The sequence below is a fragment of the Parasteatoda tepidariorum genome, chromosome 10, assembly GCF_043381705.1.
Source record: "Parasteatoda tepidariorum isolate YZ-2023 chromosome 10, CAS_Ptep_4.0, whole genome shotgun sequence".
Classification (NCBI taxonomy): Eukaryota; Metazoa; Arthropoda; class Arachnida; order Araneae; family Theridiidae; genus Parasteatoda; species Parasteatoda tepidariorum.
The window spans coordinates 71,035,303-71,052,552 of record NC_092213.1 but is presented as its reverse complement, the minus strand read 5'-3'; the positions used below and the strand labels follow the sequence as shown (position 1 = coordinate 71,052,552).

The window sequence follows — 17,250 nt, the reverse complement described above, 5'->3', positions numbered from 1 at the left end:
GAATCACACGTTTCTGTCGTTGTCCGCTAAATAACTGCAATAGTCTGGTCCCTAGGCGACGTATCCCGTTTTGTCCGACTATCCCGTTTTATCCAACTCTCCCCTATATACTAAACTAAAACTCCACATAAACTAAATTTTTTAAACTATATATATATGTGTGTGTTTGTGGGAACGGCATGAGTGGTCGTCTTAGAATAAATAGGCACTGTTTTTAAATCAAAAAATATATATTGAAAATTAAATTTACATAAGGACGGACGATTAACAATAACATAAATAAAACAAAAAGTAAATAAATGAGTAAGAGTTCGTCTTTAAATGTTTTGTATAATCATACCTCCTCTTTGGAGTCTATATACGTCACGTCTTTTTCGGTTCGCTGTCCACCGCGCCCTCTCGTCTCAGGGAAATTCCCATTGCTTCCTAATCATGGGCACAGGGATCAGCTTGCGGCTTACATAGACTTGCGGGACTTCTAGCTTAAGGCGACTTCTAACTGACTATATATAGAGAGAGACGTGTCACTGTGGCCGAGAGGTCAGAGTCGTCGTCCTGGAAAGACTGAGACTCAGGGTTCGATCCGCAGAACTGTAAGGAAATATAACACTCTAAAATAAGCTTTTATGTATTATTTATGTTTCTTCTAGAATGTTCTAGCATATCATTTCCTGTTCCTATCACTTCCTGTTATTATTCGTATAAAAGACTGGGTGTCTCAAGCCGAGGCCCAGTTACTTCGTTCATTGTACTTTGTAGGTGTTGAATAAAGCTCTCGTACTTTATATTTTATTTTATAACCGTCGTTGAACAGCCGACCCAATTTCATGGGTTTACGACTACTTACGTTCAACTCCGTAGCCTTGTAATTTTGAACCAATCCAGAAGACAAGGAAACTCCTGGATCAGTACCCCCAGAGGTATTGATTTGTTGTGGAAACATGGAGGACTTTGAGACTCGACAGATTTATCGTGCATCAGTTACCATTTACTACACGGGGAGTCTTCGGCCGGCGAGGATCGAACCCACGACCTCTTGGATATGGGCCCAGCGCCCTACCGACCAGGCTATCCCGGCCTCTCGTACTTTATAGACTAAGTCCTTTTTATTCTACGTGACATTTGGTGGAGGTGCCGAGTACTCGAAGCAGTTTTGTCCGGTGATTTAAGAAGGAGTTGCCGCGTAAGAGGATTGGAGCTGGAATATCCAAAATTGGCCGAAACACCTGTCACTACCCCGATTATCCAACACATTCGTAATACATCTTCGTTCTCTGGAGAATCCAACCAAGATCCTAGAGCTTGGTTAAAAGAATATGATCGTGTCGCTAAATATAACAATTGGGACGACGGAACATGCCTTGCAAATGCGTACTTTTTTCTAAGTGGAACAGCCAAACAGTGATTTGAAAATAATCAAGGCAGTTTAACATCATGGGAAGAATTTCAAACTAGCTTGAAAGGTACATTCTCTGATAGTTTGCAGTCAGTACATCGTGCCGAAGAAGAATTGAAAACCAGAGCTGAACTACCAGGGGAAACAAGTCTTTCATATATACAAGCAGTACTGGGATTATGACATCGTATCAACCCTAGCATGAGTGAAGCAGACAAGGATTCTCATCTTATGAAGGGCATCGCGGAAAATATTTATCAAGTTCTACTGACAAAAGGAGTAACAACGACTACCACTTTCATCGAATGCTGTCAACATGTCGACTCGTGGCAGCAGCGACGCATTAATCGAAGGAAATTTGAAAGATTACCAAATGCCGTTTCCGTTGCATCTCTCGACGACAATTTTGACCTATTGTCAATGATACACCAAGTGGTTNAGCACCCATGACCGAGGCAAACTTCAACAGAAACAAAGACTTCGATAGTTTTAAACCGACGATACCTGTTTCGTACTCAGAAGCACTACGCCGTCAGCCATCTAGAACTGGAGTTGCTCCTTCTCGGCAAACTTATGAGCCAGGCCGTCCTCAATTATCCCGTCGCAAAACTGATATCTGGAGAACAGAGGATAACAGGTCAGTGTGTTATCACTGCGGTCTTCCAGGTCATATGTACCGACACTGCAGTGAAAGACAGACATTTCAAGACTATAAACCGCGACAAAGAGAGACGATCATTTCAGACGAAGGGATTAGTCCCAGTAGTCAACTTAGGATTTCGTCGCCGCAATTTGAAGAACGAAGACGATCACCATCCACCATATAGGCGTAGAAACAGATCACCCTCTCCAGACAGGCGTTCTAGTCGCTCCCCATCTAGGCGTTCAATGGAAAACTAGAAAAAGCTCCCTTCTTCGGAGGTAAGGTCGCTAAGGGAGAAAAACCTCCAACAGTGGCGCAGATGAAAGAAAATAAACTCGAAATAATTATAGAAAATAAACCAGTGACAGGTCTTATTGATACTGGTGCATCGTTTTCTGTCATTTCTGAGGCATTTCGAAAAACTGAATTAAGAAAAACTATGCTGACCGATAAATCAAGTTTATTCATAAAAGTAGCTGATGGAAAATACATTAACCCGATTGGACGCTGTACCATAAGATTGACAGTCAACAACCGAAAGCAGCCGCACGAATTCATCGATGATTTCAAATCGCATTTCGAACTCATTAGACCAGTCCCACATCTTGCCATGGACATAGAACTGTTTTTGTCCATCCCTATTTGAAAGACTGCTCCCATGCGTTCCTGAGACATGACGGAGTACGCAAGCCACTACAACCTCCGTACGACGGATCGCATAAAGTTATTTCCAGAAATGACAAAACTTTCGATGTATTAATGAAGGGTGCACAGCACACCGTCTCAATTGACAGGTTGAAACCAGCCTTCTTAGCAAGTGATGATCCTCCACCTGCTCCTGCTTGTGCTCAAGCAGTAAGGACTCCAACTGTCCCGATGACGGATGCGTCTACTCAGCCAGCTGGTTTTGCCAACAAAACTACACGTGTTGGTAGGAAAGTTCAGCTTCCCCGAAGATATGTCCATTTTCAACAACACTGCGGAGGGAGTGTGCAGCGGATCGTCTCGCCATTACGGCGATAACAAACTATCCTGAAACGCCGGCTTGGCGTGAACATTCAAAGTTGGCAACCCTGCCACAGAGACTGTTTTCCTCCCTTCGTTTTCTCCCATTTTCGAGTTACAGCTTCGACCAGTGTAGCGTCATCATCTTCACGTTTGTGCTAAGGCACGCGTTTATTTATTCAGAATGTAAAACTTACTCATTTCCTATTACATTAAATATGTTTAACTTTTTATCTATGACTGGCATACATTAATTTCCTTTTAGATGTTTATTTAACTATTTAATCTTTAAGTATTTAATTTAATTGCATGCGGCTTACCCATGTGCACTAAAGTAGTATTAAAAACGCAACTTAAGCAAGTTTCTTGAATAAAATGGAAGAATCCGTAAAGTTCTATATTTGAGATTCTTAAAACTCAAAAAAATATGTTTAAAAAAATGCTGTTTTTTTTTTCGGTTAATGTTAAGTTTTTTTCTAAAATTTCTTCGCAGACCATCATCAGAAAAAAGGAAGGAAAGACGAAGGGTAGCCAAAGCTTTAGAGGACAGGGACAAGGAAATCGCTTTAGCTGAAAAAATGAATGCGGCATTTCAAACAGAAAAAGCTCACGAAAAGAAATTCGAACAATTCAACAATTTCATTTGAGGACCCTTCAACCGCAATTAACCGCCAGGAAAGCGTGACAGAAAACTTGATTTCTGATAGTTCCAGTGATTCACCGGTCAATACGACGATGTTTGATACTTGCATTGAAGAAATTAATTGTGATCAAAACATTTGCAAACAAAGGCCGTTAGATGTTCCATCGGATGTTAGAGACTTTATAAGAAATTGGTATTTCGATCCTCCATCAATTCCACGAGAAGATTTAAATAAACTGCTAAAGGGGTTGCGTACTTGGCATCCTTCTTTACCTTCTCATGCGAGAACTCTTCTGAAAACTCCAAGGAAAATATTTTTACATCAAATTTGAAAGGGAAATTTTCATTACTTCACTCTAGAAAAGACAATTAAATCACGTATCCAAACGTTAGATTTAAAAGAAATTAAGCAGCTGTCTTTCAATGTTAATGTTGATGGAATTCCTCTGCATTCAAGAAACAGAAACATGAGCCTGTAGCCATTGCTAATGTAGCAATCAAGAGGTCCCAACCAAATAAAATTTCCTGTTGCTTTGTTTTACGAGGAATCGAAACGTTCCATTGACAATTTTTTTCTTCGAATTTATAGATGAAGTAGTATAGTTATTGGAAGAAGGCATAGAATTTCAGGGCAAATCATTGGCTTTTAAAATTAGATGTTTCACTTGTGATGCTCCGGCAAGGGCCTACATTAAATGCATAAAGGGTCATTGCGGATACTGTGGTTGCGATAGATGCATTCAACGTGGCGAAAAAAGAAATGCATTGGTTTTTCCGAAAACAAATGCCCCGTTAAGAACAGACAACTCTATTCGCAAGAAACAGCTAGTTGAACATCATATAAGAACGTCGCCATTGGAATCTTTAAAAATAGACATGGTAAAACAATTCTCTCAAGAATATATGCATCTCGTTTGCTAAGGTGTCACGAGGAAATTACTTTCAATATGGAGTGGAAAGAAACGAAGGATAATGGGAAGATTATCCCTATCACAGATAAATGAGCTTAACTTAGGATTAAAATACACAGAGAAGTTTTGGGCATCGGATTTTGTAAGAAGGCCAAGGTTCACAAAAGAACTGGACCACTGGAAAGCTACAGAATGTAGAAAATTTCTTTTATATCTAGGTCTAGTCCTCTTACGAGATATACTTACAAATAAAATTTACGACATTTTGCGCTGTTTTCATGGGCAATAATCTTTTTTGTATCTGAAGAATACTGCATTAAATACAATAAAGCTGCTCAAAGGATGCTGATAAGTTATGTAAGTGAATCAGGGAAGTTATATGGTGAGAATTTTATTTCCTATAACGTTCATTCTCTGATTCACTTAGATTGACGTTTACTTACTGATTCACTTAGTTTACTGATTCACTTAGATCACCCTGATTGACGTTTTGAATTTCGGGTCGTTAGATAGATTTAGTAGCTTTCCTTTTGAAAATCACCTTCAAATGTTAAAAAAAAAAAAACTTAAAAAAACCAACCAGCCTTTACAGCAGATAGTAAAAAAACTTTTAGAGAAATCTGAAAACAAAAATGCTATCAATAATCGAGTAGAGTAGCTTCTTGTTTCAATAAGAGGGCACAAAGAAGAAAAAGTTCGAATGGAAGGAGTTTCTTTTTGCAATCTGAAAAATTTAAAATTTTCTATCCAATCTGGCAGCATTTAATAAGGAAATTACGTTGTTGGAAAAAATATAAGGAAGTAAGACCATTTCAGAAGTGCTCCTATGCAGGTGGGACAAAAAAATTTCCCTCCCTAAAAATAAGCAATGCGTCAGAAGAAGATACAATCTTTTCCATAAACCAAACAAAGTGTAAGGCATTATGTCTGCCCTGAAAAGGTAAACTTATTTGTTTTCCGCTGCCTCACACAGTTTTATAACTAAATAGTATATAATTTATAGTATATACTAGTGTGTATATAGTATATACTAGTATAACTTATAACTACTAACTTATAACTTATACTAGTATTTGGCCTTATAATTTTTTAATTAATTTTTTCCATTCATTAAGTATATATATTAATTCTTCTAATATATCATTCATTAAGTATATATATTAAGTATCACACTAAGTTTACCTGGTGAAATTACTCCTCCTAGCTCTCGTTTTGAGCACGTTCACTGAGATCTTGTTGGTCCACTATCACAATCGCAAGGCCGTAGATTCCTTCTTACGATGATAGATCGTTTTAGTAGATGGCCGGAGGCCATTCCTGTTGCGGACATAACTGCTGAGACAGTTGCCAGTGCTTTTTACTCTAACTGGATTTGCCGATTTGGTGTGCCACTAAGGATAACCACAGATCGTGGACGCCAGTTCGACTCTCATCTTTTCAAGTCTTTGACAAGGCTGTAAGGATCTCACTGCATCCACACAACACCTTACCCCCCAGCTTCAAATGGGCTTATAGAACGGTGGCACAGAAGTCTGAAAGCAGTTATGCAACTGAACATTGGGTCGACATCCTCCGTTCCTGTTTAAAAAGTGATATTGGCTGCAGTGTGGCTGAATTGGTCTATGGTTCACCACTCCGGCTGCCGGGTGAATTTTTCATCTCCTCCAACCAGAATTTAGATCCTGCTTCATTTGTTGGTTTTCTNTTCGCTGGCTATCAACAGGTCAGGTTTTGATAAAAGTTTTGTCTTTACGACGACATATTTTAAACTTTTATCAAGAACAAGGAAAACAATGTGATCTATCAGATGAAGTATTTCTCAGAAACCTTGCATTTTTGTCTGATATGATGACAAAACAAAACAATTTAAATATTTGCCTGCAATATTTGCATCCAGCTAGAAACACGAAATGTCACCCTCAATGTGGATCGTGCCAAACCTGCATTTATCGATGTTGTCCCTGAAGCAGCTGTGCCTATGCCTTTATTGCCTGTTCCTACTGAAACTATTTCCATGCCTTCATCACTTCTTCCGGCTGTATCAGTTCCCATACCTTCTACCACCACAGTCCAGACTGCTCCACAGATGCAACCCACATCTCAGCCTTATGTAACTAAGTCTGGAAGGAGAGTTAAATTTAACTCTCGTTACCTGTAAGACAACGCTGTCGCTGGAAGGGAAGTCCTGCAGCAGTCAGGCACAAGCCTAAGGAGCTAGGCACAAGCCTCACCATGTCTGGTAAATGAGGTAAAAGCGTCAGCTTTTTATCTATTCACCAGCATTATCAAGAGGAGAGGATGTTTTGAAGATGGTATGCTGTGTTCTATGCTGGCNATTCCTTCTTACGATGATAGATCGTTTTAGTAGATGGCCGGAGGCCATTCCTGTTGTGGACATAACTGCTGAAACAGTTGCCAGTGCTTTTCACTCTAACTGGATTTGCCGATTTGGTGTGCCACTAAGGATAACCACAGATCGTGGACGCCAGTCCGACTCTCATTTTTTCAAGTCTTTGACAAGGCTGTTAGGATCTCACAGCATCCAAACAACACCTTACCACCCAGCTTCAAATGGGCTTATAGAACGGTGGCACAGAAGTTTGAAAGCAGCTATTCGTTGATATGCAACTGAACGTTGGGTCGACATCCTTCCTTCCATCCTTTTGGGCCTCCGTTGCTGTTTAAAAAGTGATATTGACTGCAGTGTGGCTGAATTGGTCTATGGTTCACCACTCCGGCTGCCGGGAGAATTTTTCATCTCCTCCAACCAGAATTTAGATCCTGCTTCAATTGTTGGTTTTCTGAGAGACATTATGTCTCGCATCCAACCAGTTCCTCCTAGCCTTCGTTCTGGCAGGACAGTGTTTGTGCACAGTGCTTTATCTTCGTGCAGTAATGTGTTTTTACGACAAGACTTTGTCCGCAGCTTTCTTTCACCTATTTACATGGGACCCTTTCGTGTCATCTCTAGAACTGACAAAACATTTACCATCCAGCTAGCCTCACGAAATGTCACCGTCAATGTGGATCGTGTCAAACCTGCATTTATCGATGTTGTCCCTGAAGCACCAGTGCCTACTGAAACTATTTCCATGGCTTAATCACCTCTTCCAGCTGTATCAGTTTCCATACCTTCTACCACCACAATCCAGACTGCTCCACAGATGCCACCCACATCTCAGCCTTATGTAGCTAAGTCTGGAAGGAGAGTTAAATTTAACTCTCGTTACCTGTAAGACAACGCTGTCGCTGGAAGGGGAGTCCTTGAGCAGTCAGGCACAAGTCTAAGGAGCTAGGCACAAGCCTCACCATGTCTGGTAAATAAGGTAAAAGCGTCAGCTTTTTATCTATTCACCAGCATTATCAAGAGGAGAGGATGTTTTGAAGATGGTATGCTGTGTTCTATGCTGGCTGTCGTTGCATGGTGTTGCATTCTTAATTTAATATTAATTCAACCTTAATCGAAATAAACATGTTGTAAATATAATTTTATCACTCATTGCTTATTTTTATTCGATATGAAATTAGGTCGTTAATTAAAATATACATACAAGTTTCTCCACACCTTAACAATGGTGAATCGGACAGTTTGCAGAAAAAATCTAATTTTAAAGATTCTGTAATTTCTAAAAAACAAACAGCTACAGGTGCTTTTTGATTTTTCCGCTGAGGGTGTTAGTGTGGCGTCAGTTTATGAAGAAGCGCGCATCTTCAGAGGAGTCCGTTGAATATAGGGGAATTGGGAAACAGAAGGCTCTGCGCCGCATTTATTGATGCCGGTCAGTCAGTTGTGTCACTGTTTACTTTCGTTAGGTAGCATGCGGTATTGTTAGGCTTGATTAGTGTTTTGTTTTTACTAAAATGAGCAAGCGATATTTACAATCATTTAAGGAATCATAATGTAGTGATTTTCCTGGCATTTTACAATCGCGAGATGGTGATAAATACGCATTTTGTAGCGTTTGCTCGTGCAACTTTATGCTTTGTCACCGCTGAAAAAATGATATTGTTGAGCACATGAAATCCAAAAAGCACATTAAAAATGTTAAATGTGCATCTGGATATTCAACAATAAATATTTTTTTTGAAAAAACAATTGATAATAAGTTTAGTGCTGATATTTTGAAAAAGGCTAAACGTGCCACTTCATCAATAGTCAAAATTTAGATTAAATACACGACATAAAAGCTTATTTTGTCATTTGTACCAATTATTATAACAAGGTTTCTTTTCTTTTCTTTTTTGGATTATCTTTGGATTTGGATTATCCAAGTTATGTCTTACATCTGGTTTTCATGTTTACTCTTTATTTTCAAAGTGTAATATTGAAAAATGTTTTAAATTTCACACATTGCTACATAATTTTATTGTAATACTTCTAACTTAATTAACCTGTTCTGAAATTATTAAAGCAATTAATTCTTTAATTTTATTATAGTGTCCATGATAAGTAGTTGCATAAAGAGAGTACCGCGACCGGGTTTTAAGGGGTTTTTCCTAGGTTTCAATGGAGGGAGGTTAAAAAGAATGTGTCCGGTGGGGTGATCCATCAAATGTGACAACTACTATAGTTGAGGGTAGTTTTTTTTTAATAATTTAATTTTAATATATATTTTTTTTAATTATTACTTTTTAAATTAATAATTATTATCTAGTAAATTTTTTTTAATTATTTTTTTCTAATACGAGTGATATTTGAAAAATGACACAAAAATGAAACCCGATGTCATACAATCAGGATTTAACATGAATGGCTTTATTAATCAGTCTGTAAGATGAAACATGAAAGTAATCTTGCAAGATAATGAAACAATTTTGCTAGATAAGACATGTTTCTGTAGGGTGGAGTGATGTCATTTCTTCGATTCAATTAAAACAGGAATACGCGATGTCATACAATCAAGATTTAACATGAATATGAAGTACGCGTCTGAAAGATAAAGCATGCATCACTTCTGTGTGGTCTAGAAAGACGAAGTGCATTGAAATGTTTCGCTTACAATGAAATTGTTAAGAAATTTTATAATAGTGTTAAAAACAAAACGCTTCATCCTGTTACACAAAATAATTTATTAAGCTTTGTAACTGCTCATTTCCTAGAATCAATTGATCTTGCTGAAATACTTCAAACCGCAAGAAATGATTTTTGTTCTAGTTCAGATTAAATAAATATGTTATTATTTTCCATTATATCTCTATGTGATTCATTCATTATTTTTCACAAACTGTAAATAGAACCAACCCTAATAATATTCTTCATTTATATTTTGCATTTCATACTGTTAACATAGAATCCTTTTATAAAGATCCCAAACAGCCAGCTAGTTTTGGAGGAGCGGATGCAATACATCGTGTGCTCAAAGGAAAAGAGAATGCAAGTACCGTTAAGAAGTGGCTCTCTTTTAAAGATTCTTATACACTGCATAAAAATGTTAAACGCAAATTTCAACGGAATAGTGTTTTGATGAGTGATATGAACAGGTAATTTCAAGTCGATTAAGTCGACATGCAATCTCTTTCTATTCTATCTTTTGCAACTAGCACAAATTTCTTACTATACTCCATGAATTAAAGAACTGATGACAGAAATAGCTGCAGGCAGTAAAATGGATAGGAATCCCTCTCATTTTTAAATAAGAATCTTTTTCTTCTTGTATAATGGTGTTTTCTTGAACTTTCTTTGTGATGAGATAAACGGTTTTTCTGAGTTCTTGTAAGTGGTATATTACCACAAAGAGCATTCAAAACACACTCGCACAGAGTTTTAATCTCACGCTTTGAACACTTTTTTATAAGTGATTTGCAATGTTTAGATCATTGGTGGGGAACCTGCGGCTCGAGGCCGCATGCGGCCTCTGCGAGGTTCTTGTGCGGCCTGGGCCTTATTATCGCACGGGCCTACGGAGCATGGGCCCTGGGCCCAGTGTCTGATGGGGCACTAAAGACACAAAATTTAAAACCTATAAAGAGCCATTTACACTGCATCCAATTTCCGAGATGCGCGCGGGAATGTTCTCAACAACAAACTGCTTACGCATGTGTGAATTTTATGCAATGAGAACGCTCTCTAAAGAAGAAAGCGATGCAGCTCGGCAGCTGAGGATACGAACTATTTTTGAGTTGGGGCTCTTATTGTTGGCAGCAAAGTGAATTTCTGATTTGTAAATATAAACACATTTTGCCTCTCGTAAACGTGTGTTGACAATGTCTACGAAACAGCTAAGTGGTCACGGTAAAAGAAAATTGAAGAAAAAATGAAATGATGAAAACAAAAAAATGAAAGGATTCATGGACAATTTTCTAGATAAAAATCCTACTGAGACTGAAAACGTACAGAATGCAAAGGAAGTTTCCATAACAGATAAAGTAGAACTTGAAACAGATGCCTTTGAACACATTTCTGGTACATCAGAATTTGATGATGTTTGTGAAAAATCATCCCCGGTTTGTAAAGGAACTGGTTTTGTTGAAGAAGAAATAACTACATTTAATCAGCAGGTAGATGATCCATCAAACCTGTCTGAGCATTCATGTAAATCAAATAATTCATATTATAGTGATGTTGGTTTATGGCCTGAAAGTTTTTCAGATAATTTTCGGGAATACTTTGTATTGAACAAACCTGAGCAGAACATTCAATTAATTGCCAACNAGGGGAAGATAGTATCATCAAATCCCTTTTTAATGCTAAAAAGGATCCCATAGAAATCTGGAAAAATGCTGTTGAATATCCATGCCTTCGAGAACATGCTCGCCGTTCACTTTCCTGCTTCGGAAGTACCTACTGTTGCGAGACAACATTTTCTCTCATGTCAAAAATAAAAACAAATTTAGGAACGCAAATTACAGATGCACATTTAGAGGATCAATTAAAGCTGTGTGTTACGAAGCTTGATCCAAATATACAATTACTGTCAAACAAAAAACAAAGCCAAATAAGTCACTAACTTAGTGAATAAAAAAATATTTTTTATTGTATTTTTTTATAATATTTTTATATTATTTTATATGTATATTATATTTAAAATTTTGTAGTATTATATTTTATTTTTTCTATATAATGCAATAAATTGTTAAATCTAAAGAAAAACTATAATAATTTCACAAAAGTCACTTTCTTAGGTCAATCAGCTTATGCGGCCTCTCTTATTGCTGCCTAATTTAAATGTGGCCTCTAATGGTAAAAAGGTTTCCCACCTCTGGTTTAGATTTTGAGATCAATTTTATGAGTTCGTACATCACACGCAGACATCTCGCTTTCAAATGATTTCTGTTGTCATATGTCGAAGCTTTTTATAAATCTTCTTTGAGAAAACGAACAAATGCTTTTGCTTTGACAACGGCACAATGTTCAAAGTCAGGTGAATGAGCGGGGCAGGAGGAAAAGGAGGCATTAAATCATCTATTTTAGGGCAGCCAAGATCTTCTAAATCGTAGCACACTCTTCCAGATAGAAATTCCAAATTTTTTTTTCTAGAGTTCTTTCACATAAATGTGTGAAAACATATCAAACAAAAATGTTAGAATGGTACGAATTAGGCGTAAGTCTCCAGTCCTCGAGTCCAGTCCATTCGATGAATATTTCTCGTTATCCAATTGTATTGCATTTTCAGAAGGGCTGATAGTTCTTCGAAAGGGTACGGTAATTGGAAGGTGCATAGTCTAGAGATAGAACTACCTTCTACGGAATTGAATTGAATTGAATGTTGGGTTTAATGGCACAAAGTCCACAGAAGGACATGCTGCGCCAAACAAACGGTTTTAAAATAAAATCCTATGTAGATGTATACTACAAGTTTTTCCCATCAAAATCACACGGCATTTATAAAACTGAATACAACGAAACCAACGCATTCAAGAGTAAGTAAAACAAGATAAAATTTAAATGNATAGCATTCTTGAAAAAATTTAACTTTTCGAGGGTACAATTGACGTCCTAAATGTTTAATTTGCGATTCGTTTCTTCGATTCTTGAATAATACATGATAATGAGCATTTAAGGATATTTCTCTCATTTCCTTTCCTTTATGAAAAATGTTCTGAACCACAATGACACTTAAAGATTTATGATGAGAAAACTTTGTAAATAGTTTTGTTAATTGAGGGTCATTTCCCAATTCACTCATGAGATCATCAATCACAATTAATGCATTTGAATATTGATTCAAATCAGATGGAAGTCCTTCATGAAAAATAACATTAGGCATCTCATCGTACAATTTTGGATAAACACCAAACTATAGATTTTGGGAAGGGCTGTAACATTTTGTTTTCGATCATTTTCTTGATGAAATAGCTTTTACCACTACCCAGTTGGACCTGCAAGGACGGCTGTAAAGGGATGCTTGAATTTCAAGAGATCCATGTTGAATCTTGCTTTTATACTTGTGGCCTGGTCTTTTGTCCCCCATCTATCTACAAGTTAGATTTTTTTCCCTCTATCCTCCAATCTTCCTTATTTTGGTTTTTCAATTTTTTTTCCTTCCTAAGTTTCCTACAACGAATAATGCTCGAATGGTATGGTGCTGACCCTATCCTCCAAGACGTTATCTTTTTTTATTGTGAGGAGACAGTGCCATTTTATTCGAAGTAATCAAGAAAACTTCATGGCTCTTTGAACGTATTAGGTTCATTGAGGTCATGAGCTCTCAATGTTCAAATAAACACTGCCTATAGTCCTCGAAATCAATTTTTCGATCAATAGCAGCCTTTTTCTCACCCTTCAACTTCTTTGTTACTTGGACACCGACTTTGTACGCGTACATTTTGGACCTTAAACCCACGAATTCCGTCATGATCTCCCTCTTGGTTTTATCCTCCATTTTCCCCAGAACCTTTTTATTGATTAAGGGGAAACCAAAGATGTTATCCAAGAGATAATCGGACGTATCGCAAAGGTCTAAGGTTTCCATCATGTCCGCATACACATCTTTAGTCGAGATGTTGTAAGTGAAGCTGTCGGTGTCTGTGTAAAGAAGCTTCAGAAGTCCGCCATATCTCGGCAGCATCTTGGAGTAGTGAAAATCATACATTAACGTTTTAGAAACGTCAAGTATGACCATCCCGATGGCAAGCGGCTTGTTGAAGGTGAGGACTCTCCGCTTCATGTGAAACGCTACCAGATCTTCAGAAAAGATCGTTCTATCCTGGAAGTTGGACCTCGCAATCAATTTTTCTGCCTTCCTAGCATTACCGCAGAGTTTGACATCCATCCTACGCCTGATGTTCTCCATGGTCTTTCCGAACACTGCTTTGTTCATGAGCTTGTAGAAGTTTTTCTCAAACTCATTGCTGGCAGCTGTTCGGAGTTGAGTGTTTAAATCAATGTATTATTTTAACCATGGAGTCTGAGTAAATTGGAGAATCCTGTGAACTCTGGTGAGTTTGAGGCCGTGATGCAAATAAAGCTGTAGGTTTCTATAATACAACAACAACACATACCTCTCATTGTTGTATAAGGTAGTCAGGAGTCTCCTTTCTTTACAGTCAGGTGGTATGGCTGTCTCAGGCGCAAGTGGAAGATCAGCGTGATCATCATGGATGGAGGTCGGATATTCTAAGTCAACTTCCAGGANTCCTGTGAACTCTGGTGAGTTTGAGGCCGTGATGCAAATAGAGCTGTAGGTTTCTATAATACAACACATACCTCTCATTGTTGTATAAGGTAGTCAGGAGTCTCCTTTCTTTGCAGCCAAGTGGTATGGCTGTCTCAGGCACAAGTGGAAGATCAGCGTGATCATCATGGATGGAGGTCGGATATTCTAAGTCAACTTCCAGGATGTATCCGACTGAGCTATCTAGTGGAGTCCCCAACACATCCGTAGCAGGATCAATCCAATGAAAATCCTTAAGAGAGAGGAACTGAGATTCGGCCCAACCATACAAATTATTGGCGTCTAGGTACAGGAGATAATTTGATGGTAGGGCTTTATTGTAATCCGCCCCCATATAAGGATTGTTGGCTCTCGCGCGTCGGTGAGAGCACTGAGAGATCCCACAACGGATTCCATTCTCTACGAACAAAAACATGTTATAATCCACTAACAGCTCCAGTTGGACTACAGTCTTCTTTAGCATAGCGTCCCATGACAGTCCTGGTGCCGTGTAATACCAAGCGGGATCCAGCCCATAAGTCTTCATGCAGACCGCAAGCAGCAGCACATCCGATTTAACGTATAAGTCAGCATACTCTCCGATAGTGCTCAGCTCAAAAGCATTCCACACTCTTTGAGCATGCTCGTAGTGATGCCGACCTCATTCAGGCGATTATAGAATGCATATTGAGGAGGCAAGGAAGTCTCATTGAACTTGTCTGGATGGCAGATGTAGTCTACACCCCCTTTCGCAGTAGTAGAGGCACTTGAGACGGTTGAAAATATCTCCGGATGAGTCTGAACTGGTCTTCCGATAAGTTCTGGGCGAATTTGTCAAGGCTGCTGGCCATGAATCGAAAGGAGTCGAGGAATCGAAGACTCAGCCTCTTTCCAACTTGCTTCGAAAAGGAGATGTACTTCTCTGTGTTCTCTCGTATGACAGTAATATCCCCATCGTCTCCGCCTAATTCCTTAATGAAGAGATAACTATCGTACCCGGACAAGTTGTGGATGATTTCCGGAATAAAGTTAGGCGTCTTCGTCTTCAAGTTGCACGTGTTGCAGGAAATACCACGGAGTTTCTTGGTTTGATGATCGTGGTCTCTCACCTGAAAAAGAAAATGCGACATTAGAAAATGCATTCATATTAATAAATAATCCTGTAAAAAATTTAACTTTAACAGTGTGTCTACAGAAAATTCAGTTTCGTCACTTTCATAGGTATTATCATTTAAAGTAACGTAACATCTAATAATAATATAAAGTATAATCTAATAATGTATCTCAAAATATCGTTAAATAAGAAAAGTTAAAGAACGGTGGTTATAGTCACGGAAAATAAAAATACAGACTATAAATTTTAAATTGCTATTTAGATTTAAAAAAAATAATAAATCTTAGAAAAATTTGGTATTATTTTAAATACAAGTTCCATTGATAAAAAAAATCAGCTTACAATTTGAGTACTATTAAAATGCTTTTAGCAAGAAATAATAATATTATTTACGCATAAAACTCACAATATATTGTTATAAAAAACTTTAAAAATTATTTATAAAAAATATTCAATTGATTATATACAAAAAATTTGGTATTATTTTAGGTACAAGTATCACTGATAAAAAAAATCAATTTACAACTTGAGTACTATCAAAATGATTAAAGCAAAAAATAATCATATTATTTAAATATGGAAATAATTTCATTAAAAAAAGAACTAAAAACTATTTATGAAAAATATACAACTGATTATATATGTATATAATTCTAAATTTAGGTTTTTTCTATTTGTAAAAATAATAATAAATCTAACTCTTCACTCAAATTCTTTTTAAACATGCAAATAGAAATAATAAATATTTTAAAATAATTTTAAAAGTCGCTTACCTTGTAATTATTTGGGGACAACTTTTCCTTACACATGTAGCAATGGGTGGCTGCATTAAAGTTTCGCTGCTCTTCCTCGGTCAGTGGGTCCACAGGTAGAGGATGCTTGTAGATGCGGCGAATATCCTCTGCCTCCAATTTCATTCTCTTCATGAAGACTTTCTCGGCATTAGGACCCCTATAGATAAATGGTTCCTTGTATGGTCCCATCGTCGAGGCTATGTAGTAGCAGAAGCTGATGGGCTCGTGTTTTTGATATGCCTCACAGAGCCTTTGGGGTTGCGTTGGCACGTGTCTAAAGGCCTGGTGAGACACTCGAAGTCGGCATAGATGACGAATGGATGCGTATGCTTGATATTTTTAAATGATAGCCATTTATCTTCGGGCATCTGTACGCAGACAGCTTCGTGCTGGCTGCAGCTGAGTTTATGACGCTGGAGCACTGGTTCTGTTTGAAAAAAATTGTTAACAGCGTCTTTCCGTTGTGTTTCGAATACTACTTGGAGAGAAGCCAAGCCGAGACAGATCTTTAATCCAGGCACAGTGAGAGAATGAAGCATTGGTGAGGTAGATCAGGTCGACATAACGAGTTTGCTCTGCCTCCGTAATCAATCGAGGATATACTTTATCCTCTTCGGTTATCCCGTACACATTGATGGAAATGTCATTTAGCTTCTCGAATTTGTGGACATCCTGAAGTTTCACGAGAAATTCTATGCCAGTAAAGTCTAGAGTAGGGATGTACGCTACATAATGATGACATCGAGAAGCACTTTGTTGGTGATCCCGTACGGGATGGAGAGCAGAGAGTACAGCCCACATAAAACAACAATTGTCTTTGTTTTCCACGTTGATGATGGCTTGCTTTGCCTTTATGGCTGGTGGTAGCTCGATATAGCATGAGCCTCGCAGTGGACTGTACTTGTTTATCCATATCTCCAAGTTGATGATTTCCTCAAGGACCCATCCGGAATCCTTGCCTTCAAAATCATCTGCTACCGCTAGTATTTTGTCCACCTTTGCTCCATAGACTTCATTTAGATCAGAGGCAGTCAAGATGACCACGTTTTTGGTCTTAGAGTTCTTGACTTCGCTGACTATACCGTTAGGAGTTACTTTCCCGTAACGACATAAGAGTCGGCAGTTCACTTTCCAATCGTAATCAGCGAGGT

The 17,250-nt window shown here is 38.0% G+C and overlaps 1 protein-coding gene across 1 annotated transcript; it reads left to right on the top strand.

Moving 5' to 3' along the window:
- Positions 1-5,878: 5,878 nt before the first annotated feature.
- On the top strand, positions 5,879-6,756 carry LOC139426888 (uncharacterized). Its single transcript, XM_071187016.1, has 3 exons — positions 5,879-6,054; positions 6,096-6,321; positions 6,496-6,756. The coding sequence occupies exons 1-3, from the start codon at positions 5,879-5,881 to the stop codon at positions 6,754-6,756; spliced, it is 663 nt and encodes a 220-aa protein (XP_071043117.1).
- The last annotated feature ends 10,494 nt before the right edge of the window (positions 6,757-17,250 follow it).